The sequence below is a fragment of the Pan troglodytes genome, chromosome 7, assembly GCF_028858775.2.
Source record: "Pan troglodytes isolate AG18354 chromosome 7, NHGRI_mPanTro3-v2.0_pri, whole genome shotgun sequence".
NCBI classification, from domain to species: domain Eukaryota; kingdom Metazoa; phylum Chordata; class Mammalia; order Primates; family Hominidae; genus Pan; species Pan troglodytes.
This window is the reverse complement of record NC_072405.2, coordinates 44,128,661-44,147,755: the sequence shown is the minus strand read 5'-3', so window position 1 is coordinate 44,147,755 and position 19,095 is coordinate 44,128,661. Positions and strand designations below refer to the sequence as shown.

Here is a 19,095-nt window from a genome sequence, read left to right as displayed (position 1 = left end):
TGTCAAGGAAATTGCTAGTATTACTCAGATAAGCTACCCCCAGAGCAAATGAGAATCAAATAGAGTAGCCCTGTGGGGGGTACAGGGAAAGGAAGACAGGACTAAAAATAGAGAATGTCCCTATTTAGATACTGAAATTCTCTCAAGGAATATTCTATGGTGGGCCCACTATATTGCCTGGTCCCCACCCAGTTCTGAGAGGACAGGTGGAGTTGAGTCTCTACACGTTCCTTCTTGCAAGGTCTTCCGGGGAGAAGGTAGGCATTTCAGCATTTTATGGGATACAATCTCCCAGTGAGACATGAATGAAATGAAAGATGCAACCCCGCACTTAACCCCAGCATCCTTTTGGTTAACAGCACAGTTAGAGTTGGGCACATATCTGTTATCATTCTTTGAGATATGAAAGATGCACTGCAATAAATACAGCAGCTGTAACAACCATGTTCACATTGATTTCCTAATCACAACAAACGTATCATCATAAGGATAGTTGAAGCACATTCCAGGGTGGGCAATTTCTGCAGAAATGCTCCATGAAAAACTGCTTACTGATTTTGATTAAGAAGTCAGGGTTCTTTTAGGGTTGCAGAAAATGTTATTACTGTATACTCTATTTTCAGCTTACACTACAGAAGTTGGGAGAGCTAAATACTAATTTGTGAGGTCTTTTAGGGGTTCAAAAAGGGAAATGTTGTTAAGGCTTTCCTAAAATAGAACTGTTTTAATGGGTTAGTAACTAATTTCCTCCTCCAATGCAATATCACATATGAAGCTATCACACTATGAAATGATTTGGGATATGCAGGTGATCAAAATAAATCTCTGCAGAAGGCCTTGAACACATTCACTTAGCAAAGTAAAAATCCAGAAAGCAAGACAGTTTCAGAAACAAAACCCAGAAACTAAGACGGAGGAGTACATGGCTGTTTCCTGTACTAGGAAGTCTCAGTTCAGAAAAGCCACAAGTTTCATTTTAATCCATATGTGGGCCAGAAAAGTTATTCAAGCAAGGTTGATGATCTTTCAAAACCCCAAGGGGGATACATGGCCTTTCTGCTCATGACAGCTGTCATATACATCCTGTCAATAACAAGTACAACCAAACGCAGCTTTATTTGCCATTGTAGGAGAGAGAAAGAATCACTGGAGGTAAAAAGATTAGGACAAATGGGGTCAAAGGTATTTCTACCAAAAAACATTATTCTAAAGCAAAATTAAAGAGTTTTACTAATTTAAGAAATACCTCTCTGCTGGGCATGGTGGCTCACGCCTGTAATCACAGCACTTTGGGAGGCTGAGGAGGGCGGATCGAGACCATTCTGGCTAATATGATGAAACCCCATCTCTACTAAAAATACAAAAAAATTAGCCAGGCATGGTGGCAGGCGACTGTGGTCTCAGCTACTCAGGAGGCTGAGGCAGGAAAATGGCGTGAACCCGGGAGGTGGAGGTTGCAGTGGGCTGAGATCACGCCACTGCACTCCAGCCTGGGGGACAGAGCGAGACTCCATCTCAAAAAACAAAAAAAAGAAATACCTCTCAATGATGAAATACATTTGGATTCAATTAGAGGGAGAATAACATTCTCCCTAGCACTGTCTAAAAAGATTCTATTACCAACCAGAAATGGGTAATGGTTTGAAAAGCTATGGTTATGGTGTTTTCATGATGTCCACAGTAATTTGTATTCATCTGTGAACAGTGGAGCCATGGTAGAATATGGTAGAGGTGAAAATAGATGATCTGAAAGTCACTGAGAACAAGCTCTTTAAGTACATGTCTATCTCACTGCTATATACATCAGCTGGGAGACTATTATTCAAAGAAAACTCCAGACTGGTTATGAGGGCTGACTTCCAAGACAATTGTGTGAGCAGCTCCACACAGTCACAGTAGTCAGCAATGGGTTATCTATATCAGCCAGGAGACTGGAAATCTTCCATGATGCTCCATGGTTACTCCAGTTTACTCAGCTTTTAAAATCTGGCTGAGTTACTAAACATCCAACTTGAGTCATGGTACATTTTATAACTGGTTAGTAGTAGTAGTGACCCCAAGATGAACCCTCTTTTTAAGATATTTATTCTTTATTTTTGCTTCCTGAATATCTGTTATATATTTTCTCTTGGAGCAATCCTCTTATTGTGGGGTGGGGAGTGCAGAGGAAGAGTATTAAATGACAATGGTGGGAGGAGGTTTAACTACTTACACTGAAGTTTCTTATTCCACAGAATGGCACACCTTTGAAAGCCGCCCCTTTTGTGAGCAGCCAAAGGTGAAGTGTGCCCTTCACAATGACCTATGCTACTTAAGAGATACTCAGGGGCGGTTCAGGAACACAGCCTGGCCCTGTGTCACCTTTACTGGCTTATGTTCAGGAGTGAGGTCGTGATTTTTTTTCTACTGGTAAACATGAGTTTTCCAGCTCAGTGTCTTAAAATCTAGTTACTGAGGAAATACTCTGCATAATGGACTTAATGACCCAAAACTGGAATAGCAGGGATCTGGAATGAGGTGTGTCAGGAGAGCTATGCTATTTATATATGGGCAGAGCTTACACAGGCAGTTCTGCATCATCCTTGCTGCTATTAATAAACTTGCAGTCTTCCTGAGTAGCTAAATTAAAATGAATCTTACATGATTAAAACTACCAAAAATGGAAAGGAACCTTGAACCATCTCTGCCCTAGTAGCCCTGATAATTAATAGACTATATGTCCAGGATAGAAAATGACTACCTTGTGATAGGTATGATTTATAATTGTGGTTCCCTAACTACAACCTTCAGTTGATTCAAGCAATTTTCTCACTGCCCTCTGCACATCAAATAACTCTTTTAGTTCCTGTGACTCATGCTGCTTTTTTTCTCTTGATGTGGTGTTCCTTTCTGTTTTGTTCCTAAATCGCATCCATCCATGGAAATTTGTAAAAGAGTTCTCAAAAACTCTTCTCCGTTTGTGTCTGTGTTTGTTGAATTCTGATTATGTTTCGGGTCAGTTGCATAATTTAGCACACAATGTTCTGCACATGCGTTAGTTTAGCCCTTCTCTCTTCTTGAATGCCAAGTACCCCAACCCCTCTTACATTGCTGACCACACAGTAACACGGCTCTTGCTTCAAGGTAGGTATCCCAGTCAAACCAGTGGTGAAACTGCCATTGGAAAATTATAACAGAAAATTATTACAGTGAAAGAGATCTGACCTAACCAACTTCATCTTGCTCCTAACCTCCAAGCTGTCCTTGTTCATTCCTGTGTATAGGCCAAACTAACTTTGGGAGGAACTTAGCTTATATTATAGTTTAACTTTGAAACAAAGACAATAACAGCCCTTTCCCAAAACAAATCCCCTTCCTGCCTGGAGACTAGATTGCCTTTGTAGGACTAACAAATCGGCCACAAGATTAGAAATTATGGTTTGGGAGTCATGCGGCTGGAGGCTACAAGATTCTGACACTCTCCAAATTGCTCCTGGGGATAACATTGCTATTGTAAATCCTAAAAATCAGTGCTTGAGATATTTTGCAGACCCTGCACATGGATCAGTAGGCACCACCCTGTTGAATACACTGGCTCATCTATCTTGTGGCCCCGACCCAGGAACTGACTCAGTGCAATAAGACAGCTTAGACTCCCTGTGACTTCATCTCTGAAGCAACCAGTCAGCACTCCCAACTCACTAGCCCCTACCCACCAAATTATCCTTCAAAACAATGATCCTTAAATTCTTGGGGAGACTGATTTGAGTAATAATAAAACTCCGGTATCCCACAGAGCTGGCTCTGTGTGAATAACTCTTTATTGCAATTCCTCTGTCTTGATAAATTGGCTCTGTCTAGGCAGCAGGCAAGGTGAACCCACTGGGCAGTTACAGTGGCGTGGGTTCATTTTCTAGACCCTCAATAATAAAATTTTCAATTGATACTGATCTTTTGGAAAACGCACACTTTCATGACACCAAAAGAAAATTATTAAAACAAAGGCTAACCTGAAATGCACAAGGGGTATTGTCCACACAGTAAACTCTCAAGTTGTAATCCAGGGAGTTACAGGACATGCAGCCAAAAACCGCCACCTTCAGTTGCTTCACGGCACAGTCTGTGATTGGCTCTCCAGTGAGCGCATAGGTCCCAAAGCTGTCCAGGAGCACATGACATGCAAAGGGGTCCAAAAGGCAGTAACAGGATGTAGATTCATCTTCCACTGACATCACTTCCTGTTGGGAAAGGTATGTTTATTCTCTCACTTGGAAATAAGATGTGATCTAACCTTTATATTGCCAGGATACAAATAAATAAACACACAAATATAAATTTTTTTTCAGAATAGTCCTATTACCCAATTATCCCGATGTTAACTGTTCCTCTTCTATCAGAATAACTGCTGATATCAAGAACTCAAGAAATGGGCTGGGCATGGTGGCTCATGCCAGCACTTTGGGAGGCTGAGGCAGGCAGATCACCTGAGGTCAGGAGTTCAAGACCTCCTGGGGTGGGGTGGGGTTGGGGGGCGGGGCAGGGGTCAGGTCGGGTCTGAGGCTGGAGAATCACTTGAACCTGGGAGGTGGAGATTGCAGTAGGCGGAGATCGATCCACTGCACTCCAGCCTGGGCAATAAAGCAAGACTCCATTTCAAAAGAAAAAAAAACTCAAGAAATGGTTATGTTCAGTGTGTTGGAATTTCTATTTCATTGGTTATAATAACAAAAATCACTTGGAAAGTTCTGTTTCTGGCTAATTTGTTCAATGTTGAGTTTTAGAAATCTTAAATCTTATCAATAAGCAAACTTTTTTTTTTTTTTTTTTTTTTACAAACACCTATTTCTGACAACTCTTTAAATATCCTTAAGGTAATGTTTATTTTCTCTCAAACATTTTATCCTCTTTCATTCCACTGAAATCATTTACAAGGGACCACTAAATAAATGAATTGTATAAGATGTACTAGAATATGTCACCCTCCTTGATAAGAACTTTAGTATATGTGACTGGTTTGATAGAGCATAAATATAACACCATCTGTGTATAAGAGATTGTGAGGAAGTGCTGGGAAGAAAAATTAAAGTGGCAAAAATCAAAGCAAAGCCAAACGTAATGGGAAGAGGACTAAAACATGGCCCTTTAGGAAACCCATGGAACTTCATGCCCCAGGAAATCTGCTCATGGTTGCACTAAAACGCACTAAATAGCAGAATGCATTCTGGAACAAAGAAAATAGTTTCAAGACACTAGTTGGCAGGGTAAAGGTAATCCATTGTAGCAACTGGGAATTTTCTTCTTCTAAAGAAACATGATTTTCCTTTTACTTCTTTGGCCTGAAGTGCCTTCTGGGAGGAAGACCCTAGGGCTGGCTGGAACAGGTCATTTGTGTTCCAACAAAGATAATTCTCCCAGTTTCATGCAAGCTGACTGCAGATGGACATAAAGGAAGCTCTATCAGGCAGAAAAATCAGAGCTTTCACTTAAAATAGTAATTCAATTGCAATCTGTCATTGCTGTGACTGTCTTCCCTGTTGTTAATGTCTTATTATGTATCCTCATTCTCTTTCCTTGTCTCCTACTGTATCCCTTTTGTATGCACTCATACACACAGGAAATAGACACTAATTCTCAATGCATTCGTTAACTAAAAAAAAATATTAAGCCCTAAATGTGTTCCTGATTAAACATAGATACTTTAGAATCCCCAGGATGGAAAAAAAACAGACATAGTTATTTTCTTTCTGAACACAGACTGCCTGCCCTGAACCTCCTCCCTAACTCCACAGAGGCCACAGAATAATGTCCATTCAGACAGAGACAAGGCCAAGGGGGAAGTGAAGGGGATCAATGAGCAGGTATGTAGGTGTAGATGAATATATGGGTAATTACAACTGTATTCTAAAACCAAACAAATCTGGATTATCTCTTGCTTCTCTTTTCTGTTATAATGGGGGGGAAGAAAAACAACTAGCCAATATGTTTAGGATATTATAAAACACTTGCCACCAACCCTTTGCCAACAAAGAAATGCTGATTTGTGGTGTTAGATGTTAAGGTTAAATATATCCCATAGGTGGAACCCAAATCCCACTGTTTAAAAAAGGAAGTAAAGGGTCTCACCTCCCATTTGCCCTGCTGTGTCCTCTTCTTTAAATGGATATTCCAGTGCTCAGAACTGACATCTGCACAGTGTGGGATGGTCAATGCAAAGGGAGTGGTGACGATCATGTCTGGAGGACCACAGGTGACTTCAGGACTCAGGAGCACCTCAGAGCCATCTGACTGGAGGCTTCACAGTTGAAAAAAGGATAGAAGAGAGAAATATGTAGAGGAGGGGCCATATTTGAATGAGAATTTGGTTAACAGACTGGGGTTTTCTTCAGGCTTATAAATATTCCTTTCCAGGATTTTCTTTTACAAAGGACTGGTCTGGAGAACAAGCATTTGTCATGAAGTTCTCAGACACACGGAAGGAGTTTAAGCCTAGATTTCAAATCTAGGTTTTGACAAACCCACCAACAAAATGACAAATGCTTCTTTGGAAATACAGGGCAGAATTGGAGAATGCAAAGACCTGGCTGGTGGGTCATGCACCAGCTACTGAATCCTTATTCTTGTTGATGCCATTATCAATGAGCAAACAAAAACTTTATAGAAATGACTGCTCTGGTCATCTCATTACCATCAAATTCCTTTCTCATGAAAACACAATCTAAAATATTCTTAATGCTGGTAAATGATAAAGCAAATTATTATGAAGCAAAACAGTATTTTGAAGATACAGACTGAGTGTGTCTATTCTGGCTTTGAAAACATTTATTTTTTGCCAATGAACAAATATATAGCTTATATAGCAATAGCACAGTAGACAGCTACAGGTGTGCATAATATCATACATAAATGTATATCTTTCAACTCTTTTCTATTTTAGATCTAAATTTAAAATCATTCAATCCAAACCTGGTGTTCAGCTTTTTTGAATTGTGAATTATTTACAGTGAGAATGCAGTGTCATGGAACAGATAAAAGAAAGTGAAAGTTAACTAAAATGGAATAATAATACCTCATTGAATGCCTCCCTCTTTCATGTCTTTGGCTTTTATTTTTAATCTGTGCCCCCAAACAGTAAGGAGGAGTAGTTTACAGAACAGTAATCAGCGAGAAGAACCCAGATGTCTGCTTATTTTTCCCCTAATGGCATATGTGTTCTTCAACAAGCTATTTGATCCTTTGTTTGCTGGATTTTCACTTGTAAGAAAAATAATAATATTGAATATAGAGCAATGCTACGGGAGAGCTGGAATTGGTATTATTACTAAAGCTTTTACTTATACTACCTAGGAAGGACAGTTAAATACTTCATCCTTGACCAAAAAGCAACCCGTTGGGCAAAATAAAGATAAAATTTAGTGCTAAAAGATACCATCTTTCCCAAGATCTTCTATAAACAAAGAGTTTTTCTCTGAGTTCATCTAATGTGCTATTCATTTCTGAATTGCTTATGTTGACAACTCCTATTTCTCTCAAGTTAGTAATGGTTATACTTGAGCTCATTATCTATAACTTGCTGCTGCAATAAAGCCAAGCCATATAATTGAGGAGCATCTTACGTCTACTGCGTCTAAAACAGTAGATGTAACACTATCATGTTGTCTCCTCCCCTCTCCAAGAAGCTCTGGAGATGTCTTTAAAAAGTTCAGTCTTCCACAAAAGTAACCACAGTCCAAAATGGACAATTCTTCCTATACGAGCAAAACACAGGTTAAGATGATCATGTCTTCATTTACCTTTAAGTAGGGGAGGCGAGGAGAGCGGGACTGGAAAGCAGTGTATTAGCAACATCAAATGCTCTGTGGAAAGCCTGGAATAACATACTCAAGGTTTAGAAAAAAAAAAAAAACATAAAATTCAAATGTGCAGCCTGTATGTGGGTGCCTGCCAGGGCCATCAGAGAGGGTGAAGTGCTTTTCATGTAATTACCGCCTGCATTCATCATGGACAGGAATAGCAGGGATGCTTATGAGTGACCGATGACAAGCTCTCCTAAAAGAACTATTTAATTGCTTTCAGAGAATCATCCTCCTTGTTGAACATATTGTTCAAACATATGGGAATTTGGGGAATTATTTAATGCCAAATGAACTGAAATCAGCTAATTAGATGAACTCTCACACTCGTTGTGAATAGCAAGACTCCTTTCACAGTGGTAACTTAAACAGCTTTAGGAGTCAGAGGCAGTGCATATTGAATATGAACCAGGGCATGGAATAGGAGTTTTGCATTAAATAGGCATTAGGCATTTCCTTAAGTGCAGAGTAAGTAAATCAAGATTTATATTTAATCCTCCTACTGTGAAAATAGTGTCCATGGGTGTAGGTCTCTCTCTGGTGAAGGAACAAAACTTCACCAGAAGTTCACCGGAACTTCACAAAAATCTCTCCATTTTTTTCTCCCCACAATTAATAACAATTTGCCCTTTTCTGCTACCTTCTACCTGTAACAATCAGGGGGATTTACAAAAATTAAAGCTCTTCGCACACCTATAGAGGCAGGTGTTAACAGCATAAGGTCACAGAGGAGTCAATCAAGGTGATGGCAGGAAAATAACCCAAAATTTCTCACTCACAGGCTCTTGCTCTCGGTGACCAGATTGTACTTTTCTTCTCTATTACCAGAGATTTCTGGCCAAATTGCTGGATCTTATGACATCCCAGGGAAAGACTGGGGAAGGGGGCTACAATATAGTCCAGGGGTAATCATGGAAACAGATTCAGGACATTTGAGGACAGAGGGCTGGGGAGAGAAGCCTTTAATTGGATGTGGACAAAAAAAATGAGCCTTCTTAAGGAAATCATAGATGGCATTTAAGCTTTCCCACATTGCATAATCCGCAACAAGGCAGTATACATGTCCCTGCTGGGAAAAAAAAGGTAACACATTTTTCTAAAATTGCTGTGAGCTAATAACAACTGTGAACTAATAAAAGCAGTGATTTCAGGATAAAAATATGAACCACCTCGATGTATCATACACCTTAGTGTGGTCTGTAGACTGAAAAACCTTTTTGCGTAGAACTTTTGCTACTTAATGTTTTTCATTGTTCTCTATCTATACATATATATGCACATATACATGCATGCTTATATATTTGTAGTTTAAATGCTGTGTATAGATAGAAGAAGTTTAATAATTTAAGAGCCCGGTCTTATTTCTATAGGAACTCTGCTTTCTGAGATGACTAATTCATGCAATTGTCATACATTGTCATTGCATCAGTGTACGCTTTGACTTAAATTCTCAATGCCTTAGGCATGTGCATGGTGGGCATTTAAGGCTCCTTGGAAATGATACTGGTCTCCTTGCTTTTATCCTTGCCTTTCACAGCCTGTCCCCCATGCAGCCACCTCAGTCATCCTACTAAAAATGCCAGTGTGTTCTCATCTCATGGAATTGCTACAATTCGTACTCTGGAGTGCTGCGTGCTTCCTGGAAGAGTTTTCCCCTAGACATCCACATGATTTACCCCACCTTGTGCCTGTCAGGTTCTTGCTTAACTGACATCTACTGATGAGGTTTTCTCTGACCAGGACTTGGTAATTGCAACATTCCCAATACTAAAAGCAGATCTTTGTTTGACTTTTTCTCCTTAACACTTAATGCCCTCTAGTGTACCATACCATTTGCCTATTTATTATTATTTTGTCTGTCCCACAAACTAGAATGTAAGCTCCTTGAGGCTAGGGAATTTTTTTTTTTTTTGAGACAGAGTTTTGCTCTTGTCGCCCAGGCTGAAGTGCAGTGGCACCATCTTGGGCTCACTGCGACCTCCGTCTCCTAGGTTCAAGCGATTCTACAGCCTCAGCCTCCCAAGTAGCTGGGATTATAGGCACATACTACCATGCCCGGCTAATTTTTGTATTTTTAGTAGAGACAGGGCTTCACCATGTTGGTCAGGCTGGTCTTGAACTCCTGACCTCAGGTGATCCACCCACCTCGGCCTCTCAAAGTGCTGGGATTATAGGCATAAGCCACCATGCTTCTTAGCTCAGGGATTTTTTTTTTTTCCTGCTTAGGTCATCATTGCATCCCCAGTGCTTCATACATGCCCGCTGTAAGCACTCAAAAATACTTGTTGTAAAGGACACAGAAGCCAGCTTGAAGAGATTCTCACTGATCAAATCTGGAATCTTTTGAGCATCAGAGTAAATCATGGCAGTAAAGAATTATAACCCATTGAGTCATACTATAAGAATCCACAAAATAAAAATCCATGTAAGAATGAATCAATGAGAAGGGAAAACTCTTCCACACAAGAGAAAACCAACTAATAAATATAGTAAACCATCAATTAGCAATCAGCTACATTAATACTTGGTTGAGAATCATAAATGGATGTTAACCTATTGGGTGAAAGTTTAAACAGTAATCAATAACTATTTACACATTCCCAAAGTATCTTCCCACAAGGTACTTAACTATTTACTAAGGGTAAAATAGTACTTCACAGCAGACACCACCTAACATGAATGACCAAGTTAACGTTCCCAGGAATGGGATGGATCCACAGAATATACCTCCCGACAGGACACAGAGAAGAGAACCTAGCGTCACTTCTGTGACATTCCTGCTAAAAGTACACAGCCTGAATCTCCTCATAAGGAACCATTAGACAAGCTCAGAGGAAGGCACATTCTGTAAAATAACTCACCTGCACTCTTCAAAGCTGTCAATGTCATGAAATACAAAGACTCAGGAATGGTTCCAGATGAAAGCAGACCAAAGGCACAGGACAACAGCATGCAATGAAGTGACTTGGATTTTAATTTACTCTCAAGGACATTATTCAGACAACAAGTGAAATATAAATAAGGTGTGTAACGTACTAAGAGTATTTTGTCAATGTTAATTTCCTGATTTTGTTAATTGTGCTATGTTTATACAAGATAATTTCTTGTTTGGGGGATATATACATGGAAGTATCTAGGGATAAAGGGTCATCTTGTTCACAGCGGTTAAAAAATACACATATGCACATATATATATATATGTATTGACTTTTATACATATATGAAGGAGAGAGGAGAGAGACAAATACAGAATATTTAGTAAAATATTAACATTTGTGAATCTGAGTGTAGGACACACAGGAATTCTTGATATTATTGCAATTTTTCCTTGAGTTTGAAATTTTGTCAAGATTAAAAAAAAATTTTTTTTTTTTAAAGTGAGTGCAGCTGGGCATGGTGGCTCATGTCTGTAATCCCAGCACTTTGGGAGGCTGAGGTGGGGGGGAATCACTTGAGGTCAGGAGTTCAAGACCAGCCTGGCCAACATGGTGAGACCCCATCTCTACTGGAGAGAAAAAAATAGAAAAATTAGTCAGGCATGGTGGTGCATGCCTATAGTCCCAGCTACTCAGGAGGCTGAGGCGAGAGAATTGCTTGAACCCAGGAGGCGGATGTTGCAGTGAGCCGAGATCACCCCAGTGCACTCCAGCCTGGGCAACAGAGCGAGACTCTGTCTCAAAAAAATAAATAAAAATAAAAAATGAATGCATGAAAATAGAAGGCCCAGGGAGAATTTTTCCAGAATTCTTACAAAGAAATCAGCAGGTAGACTGCTCTGTAAATATCTGTTAAGTCCATTTCATTCTAGGCTACAATATAAGTCCATTGTTTCTTTGCTGACTTTCTGTCTTGATGACCTGTCTAGTGCTGTCAGTGACTGGGTACAGTATACACCGCTTGGGTGATGTGTGCACCAAAATCTCAGAAATCACCACTAAATAACTTATTCATATTCATGTAACCAAACACTGTTTCCCAAAAACTATTAAAATAATAATTTAAAAAAATCAGTGGGGCCACTGATTAATGTATGAAACACACAGTGGAGGATGATGAAGGTGCTGTAGTTGGTGACAGGGTGATGGTCCAGACCTCACCACATAGTACCTAACATCCTACAGCACCCATCTGCACACAAGTGCCAACCAGAGGTCATGCTGAAGGTCAGCTACGAGGCACCAACTGCTAATAACCATGGCAGGATGGGAGGTGTATCCTGGACATTTTACCTCTGTGCTCAATACTCCTTGACCTGCTGCTAGGCTTGTAACACTTCGCTTTCTTTAAGGAAAGTGACCAGTTCCAAGTTCCAATATGAGGTTTTTACTGTAGCTGTTGTCTTCCATGCTGTGCTTGGTAATTACCATTCCCTCCTTTCCTCCTTGTGGTCTATATTCTAGATTAATGTAGGTTTGATCACCTTTACCCAGAGTATCACTCAGGAATCCAGGCAGGAGAGTAATGATAGTTTTACTATGTCAGACCCTGGGTCGATACATAATTAAGTCATATTTGAATGGAAAAGACATCAAGGCTGATAGATGGAAGCTGTACTCGAGTTTTCCACGCACAAGACATATAGTTTTAACTCTTATTATTCATTTTTCATTAAGATCCTCAGATTTTGACCTGGGGTACTAAAATTGCTGTGGATAAAAATTAATTAAGGTTTTAAGGTTTATTATTTGTCTCTCTCTTTTTTTTTTTTTTTCTTGGAGTCAGATCTCTCTCCTACTCAATTGCTCTGACCAGAGATTTCAGATCAGTCCCAGGGAAATGACATCATCGAATCTCCTAGACAGATGGACCCTTTAAAGCCAGCTTTTCCCATCAGCCAACCCCAACACTGTGGCTATGTCTTCTACTTCTGGTAATCGCTATGTGTGATTTAAGAAAACAGACTCCTAGAGAGGGAGAACAGGAAGTGAGCAGAATGGAGGACAAAAGTGACATTGAGCAACATCTTCTCTTTATTATAGCAGACTCCTGTTTTCATCTTCAAGTGGTTCTAAAACTGTGATGTTTTTCACAATTTCTTAGGAAGCTTGTTTAAAATTATACTCCTTGATGCCACCAATGAAGATTTTGATTTGGTATTTCTGGGATAGGGCCCAGGAACCTGCATTTTCTACATGCAAGGTGGTGCTGGCACTAACATTTGAGAAAAGTTGTGTAGTTCTTAAAAAAAAAAAAATCCAAAGCAACATCTCATGCACTGGGGCCTTGGTGCTCCATCAAATATAGGACAGTCCATTCTGAAGTGGAATATAGTTGATGGTCAAGTTTAAATGCTCAATATTAAGGCCCTGGCTGATGCTACTATGATGGAAAATCCAACTACACAGGGACTGTTCCTACATCCTGTTTCTCTGAGTAACATGTGTATTAATAGGCAAGGATGTCGGGTTGGGGGGCTGATTAGCAGTAACTGGAAATAATGTTATAACTCATCATGCCATTATAGTCCATTCATAGGGGCAGGAAAAGGAGCAGTTAGAACAGTGGATTATTACAAGCAACAAGCTCCATTCACTGAGGATAGAAGCATATGGATGTACTATTAAAGGGCTTAAAGATCTGGGTCACCCACACGCTATTATCTGAAATAGGATCACAGAAAGAGAGATGGCATACGGGGTTGGGGCGGGAGGGGAATTATATATACACTGGAATGAGTATCTGAATTTGCTGAAATTTGAGCAACACCACACAGAGAGATTACCCTGTTTGCATATGTTAAATGGCTTTAGTTTACACACACATTCATAGGGTGTTTACCAATTAATATACTAAAGGAATCACAAATCATGTGTAAATCACCAGTTCCTAGACACAATTTAAGCCTCATCTTTCATGCAGTGTCGGGCTTGCATTTAGCTTGCCTTTTTAGAAGAAGTGAGATAGTGAGATGATGGCTCATTGAAAGTGCCTTAAAAATGAATGAGAGTGAGGAGGATGGGAGAAGAGTGGGACTATGTATCATGCTGCTGGGGCATTTTTTTTATATCCACCACGCTTATGCACTTATATTTTGAATAGAGAAAACAGCCTTCTCTGGAGGTAATCTGAAACCTATTTCACAGAATCCTTTTATTTTAGGCTGGGGAGGGGCTCAGGAGTTATGAGGCCAACATCTTCTTTGTTCAGATGCATGGCATGGGGTCGGTGACCCAACCAAAGTCACATCTCAACTTTGCAGAGCTGGAACCACAGTCTACTACTCTGTTACTCATGGTTGGGATAGGTAGGCAGTGGAAGGAAGAAGGAATATGTTCCCTGGGATATATTCTCCAAACCTGGAGTTTAAATTAAAATGTTGGCATGGGAATTAAGACCGCACTCATAGACACTAAACAAAGCCCAAGGAAAGCAGGGCCCTGAGGTACACAGAGGGGTCAAAATAGAGGCTTGTATTAGCTTCCCATTACTCTCACAGCACAGACTTACTGGCTTAAATCACAAATTATCCCACAGTTCTCTAGGTCAGAAGTCTCACTGAGCTAATATGAAGGCTGTCAGGAGGCGTGTGCTCCTTCTGAAGGTTCTAGGAGAATCCAGTTTCTAGAGGCTGCCTGCATTCCTTGGCCCAAGGCCCCTTCTTCAAGCCAGCAGCATGATACCTTCAAATCTGTCTCTCCCTCTGATATTCCTACCTTCTTCTCCTAAGGACCCGTACATTAGATATACTTGGAGAGTCCAGGATAATCTCTCCTTCTCAAGGTCTTTGATCTTAATTAATCTGCAAATTCCCCTTTGTACGGTTGTAAATTCACAGGTTCTAGGAACTAGGACGTGACATCTCTAGGGAGCCAGCTTTCTGCCTTCTGCCAGGCTTTTCATGCCTTGAGATCCCCCGGGGCTGTCTCCCAATCCACTATTGTCTCTCAGACACCATGCAATCCAACCAAGGTATCTGTTCACTTTAGGGCTATCTTCATTGTTTCAGTTTCCAGAACACCCACCGTAATTTGCAGAGCGAAGCTCCATATTTGTATATAATTTTATGGAGTCCTGGAGGTTGTTATGGTTTATTTTAAAGAAAGATTATAACAGTGGGGAATAGAAGGTTGATTGTCCAGGTTTTCAAAGGGCTATGTGGATTGTCTTAGAAAGCGTGGGAGCTGTCTCCGTGTGGGCTGGTGTCTTTGGGTATTTTTATTAGGCTATAACAAAATGAAGTGGAAAGGATGATATATATTAAATATCTTAATAGGACAGGTTATTTCTACTTCCAGCATGGGCAATAAAAGAGATGGCACATACAAATAAAAATAATTACAGTATGCGGTGCTCCTTTACAATGTGCAATCAAACTCATGGACCAGTGACTTTCCCCTTATTGAATTAAGGTACACCTTCCATTCATATCTATTAACAACATTCACAAACCATTGTTATCTTGTCAATGGCATCTTTAATTAAAGACTCCTCTGGGCCACTCTAATCATTTCACATTGTGAGTGTCCATGGTCTTCAAATGCACTCTGATTAAGATGATAGCAATTTTTATTTACTTGTGTTTACTTGTGGACTGAGGGGGTTTGAGGTGGAGAGGAACAGCAAGGAGAAATGCTTCTTTCCAAAAAGAGCAGGTCTTAAAATGACAACGTGATTTTTAAAAAATTTGTTCCTCTCCCCCTTTTCTATCTCTTCCTCTGCTCATTTTTTTTGGGAGGTGGGGGCCGGCGGTGGGTTAATGGCATTATATTCTAACCTAAATGACTCTGTGAAGAAATCATCATGATTTCACTGGGGAACAGAGTACAATCTTCAGCTAAAGGTGCATTAACCCTTCTAGGCCATTAAGATACTATTTGATAAATTGCCCTTTTTGTTACACTGCATGGCACTGGTAGCCTGAAAGAATTAATGTATTTCCTAAATGGCAGCAATTTACTCCCCCTTGCACTAACAGAAAAAGCCCCCTTTGTTACCTGGGAAGCATCTTTCCTCAGTGATTCTCTCTATGCCTGGTATAGAGTTAATTAATGCCAAAAATCTTGGAAGAAATCGGTATATACCATCAATTGGATTCTTCTAAGACAAAAGACAGATTTCTAAGTCTCACAGCAACAAATCAGATTCTAATCCATGATTGACCATTGAACACAAATGATGACATGGACGATTCATGCATTTTCATCCATTGCTAGCAAGAAAAGCCTGACAAAATGGACAGGGAGAAAAGTTGTTTAAGGTGGCATAAGCTTGACTGACCTGCCCTGCTTGACTGGTCACTGATTTCCTAATCTTAGCACCAGCCCACATACAGTCTACTGTTTAGACTCATATGATGTACCTTTAAAGTATAAATCACATGCCAGAGTGTTACGAGAAACAGAGATAGACTCAAAGGAATTGATGCAGGGAGTTATCTGTATCTTCATGAGGCTCTTGGTTTTAAAGCCAACTATTAATATGTTTGCTATAATTGAATTAATCTTTCCTCTGAATCTAGGACTGTGTTAGCAACAAAAAGAGATGAACTCTACATCACTGGGACAGAGCTAAAGCAAATTCCATGTACTTCAGAGAATTTCTGTCATCTATGTAATTAAAAAAGTAAGACCAGGTATAAAAAGATGATTTCCAAATGGAGCATTTAAACAGTACTTCACAGTTTGCACCAGACTTCTCAGCTATCAAGTCATTTTATCATCCTCACCAAAATCTGAAAGCAAAGTTACTAATATATAAAACTGGTAGATGATAAAACTGAGGCCTAGAGAAAGAGAATGATTTGCTCAAGTTTACACACACAGGCTGTTACTGAGAAGGGCTTGGAACCCAAGACTTCTGAATTCCTGTGTCCTCTCCACTCTACCATGCTATGTCATTTCTGAGAATTTTCTTTCTTTTCTTTTTTTTTTTTTTTTTTTTTTTTTGAGACAGTTTCACTCTTGTTGCCCAGGCTGGAGTGCAATGGCTTGATCTTGGCTCACTACAATCTCCACCTCCTGGGTTCAAGCAATTCTCCTGCCTCAGCCTCCCTAGTAGCTGGGATTACAGGCACGCACCACCACACCCGGCTAATTTTGCATATTTAGTAGAGACTGGGTTTTTCCATGTTGGTCAGGCTGGTCTTGAACTCCCGACCTCAGGTGATCCGCCCACCTCGGCCCCCCAAAGTGCTGGGATTACAAGCGTGAGACACCAAGCCCAGCTGAGATTTTTTATTTCTTATGTTATGTCAACACTGAGGTCTGCATTATTTTCCTGACTAATTATTTATGTTATCAGCTCACTTTAATGAGTTCCAGGACCAGCATATTCTTACTTCAGAAGGCAAAGAAAACAAAGGCAGAAGATTTTGCCTTGAATGAAGCAGGTAGGCATAATTACGCCGAATATCATGACATTTTACTAGTTAAATGAGATTATGGTCACATGCTGTGGCAAAAGCTGATGTGAGATTTCAATTCAACAGTCATTTTTTCTTCTGGTTATAGATATTCTTTTTTCCTTCTTTATTAATTCTTCAGTCATTTTTTTTTTCCTACCCTTTTTCTTGTAAGTCAAAGAGCTATGTTTATTCCCTGGAAAGAAATCCAAAGTTGCTCCCAGAGCAACTATTATCACAAACTCTCAAGTGACCTTCAGTCAGCAAATCTCTCTCTCCTAATTAATCATCAGTTTCTGAGCCAGAATTCTGGGAATTATCTTCAATTCCTTCATCACACATTAAAACACACACACACAGACACACACACAGAGCAGATCTTGCCAAGTTTCTCCCCAAGTCTATCTCAAAACTCCCCGCTGACAGCAATGTGGGGATTAGAGAATGGATTTAGAAACATTAAAATCTAGAGACAAGGGCACTCAAAAGTAGAGTGACTATAAATTATTGCCCAAATTGAGATGCTTTTGAGGAGGAAAAGAAACACTATTAATAATTGTGCCAAGGAAAATAAAACATAGTTTCACTGTGTTCTCAAGGAGGGTGCTTATCTAGTGAAGATTTGAACTTGGGCAATATTGGTGGAGATGAAACAGAATCTATCTAAAATATAAGCATGACTAGGTCTCCCAAAACTTAAGCCTCACTCACCCCTACCCACCAGATAAATTGGATATTCTCTGGGTGGCAAACATCGCTACACGATCTAGTCCTTATTTCTTCAGCCTCATTCCCTGTCACTCTTCCTTTCATATTTCGCTCTGCTTTGCTTAGCTTCCAAAATATGTGATGCTACTTATACCTCTGTGCCTTTGAACACACCACTCCCTTGGAGAGAAACCCCTTTTACTCTTTTAGTTTATAAGACAACTGTTATTTCTCTAAAACTTTCCCTGAGCCTTTAAACGGGGTTCATCCTTTCACTGTGGTCACCGTATATACCACACTGCAATATGATCATTCATTTAAAGAACTGGATTTGCTTATGGGGCTTAACCTATTATGGTATGAAATATATCAACTATGGTTTTGGTTTTCCTAGTAATTGTTAACAATTATGCTTGTTGAAACCATCCATAGTAGCAGGGTCCCTTGAAGACATTTCATTTTTCTTATATAACTGTTCAGTAACATCTAGTTATTAAAAGAGTGTAATTTGGTTTTTAAGACTCCTTTTTCTTTTATTGTTGTTTGAGACAGGGTCTCGCTGTATAGCCCAGGCTGGAGTGAAGTGGTGCAATCTTGGCTCACAGCAGCCTCGACCTCCCATGCTCAAGCCATCCTCCCACCCCAGCCTTCTGAGTAGCTGTGACTACAGGCGTTTACCCCCATGCCCTATTAATTTTGTTTTATTTTATTTTTATTTTCTATACAGACAAGGTCTCAATTGTTGCCCAGGCTGGTCTCAAACTCCTGGGCTTGGCAGAAGGAGGGGGTGTGTTACCTTCTGAAAAATCAAGGCCCTCAAAGGTGCCAGGAAAAGCATATACAGTTTCATATTTTACTGAGATGAGCAGTTTAGAATAGCCACAAATGTCTACTATAACATAAAGAATAGTTCACTACAAACAGATTCATATCATAAAAACTCCATTCTTATTAAGAGAATGACCAGCTGGCCCATCTTTTAATCTCATTGATAAAAGATATATACCTGCTTTCTTTTTACTCTTTTGGAGATGAGGTCCTCTCAAATAGTCCAAGGACATTTCTGAGTGCTTAGGTCTGCATGATATATGAGGAGGCGTGTGTATGATTTTGTTTTTGTGTGTATGGTTTTTGCTACTGGGGAAGAAAAACCACAGTAATCTCCACAGTAATGGCTTATACTGCAGTGTTTGTGAGCCCCATTACTGGGAATGAAAT

At 39.9% G+C, this 19,095-nt stretch overlaps 1 protein-coding gene across 10 annotated transcripts in view; it reads right to left on the bottom strand.

Moving 5' to 3' along the window:
• The window catches only part of UNC5D (unc-5 netrin receptor D), a 558,611-nt gene that overhangs the window by 41,878 nt on the left and 497,638 nt on the right, over positions 1-19,095 (bottom strand). For all 10 annotated transcript variants that reach the window (XM_528109.8, XM_009455182.5, XM_009455179.5 and 7 more), the window contains 2 exons: positions 6,103-6,271; positions 3,990-4,217 (listed from right to left, as the gene is read on the bottom strand). In XM_528109.8, the coding sequence (XP_528109.2) occupies positions 3,990-4,217; positions 6,103-6,271 (397 nt within the window). The remainder of the gene's footprint in view (positions 1-3,989; positions 4,218-6,102; positions 6,272-19,095) is intronic.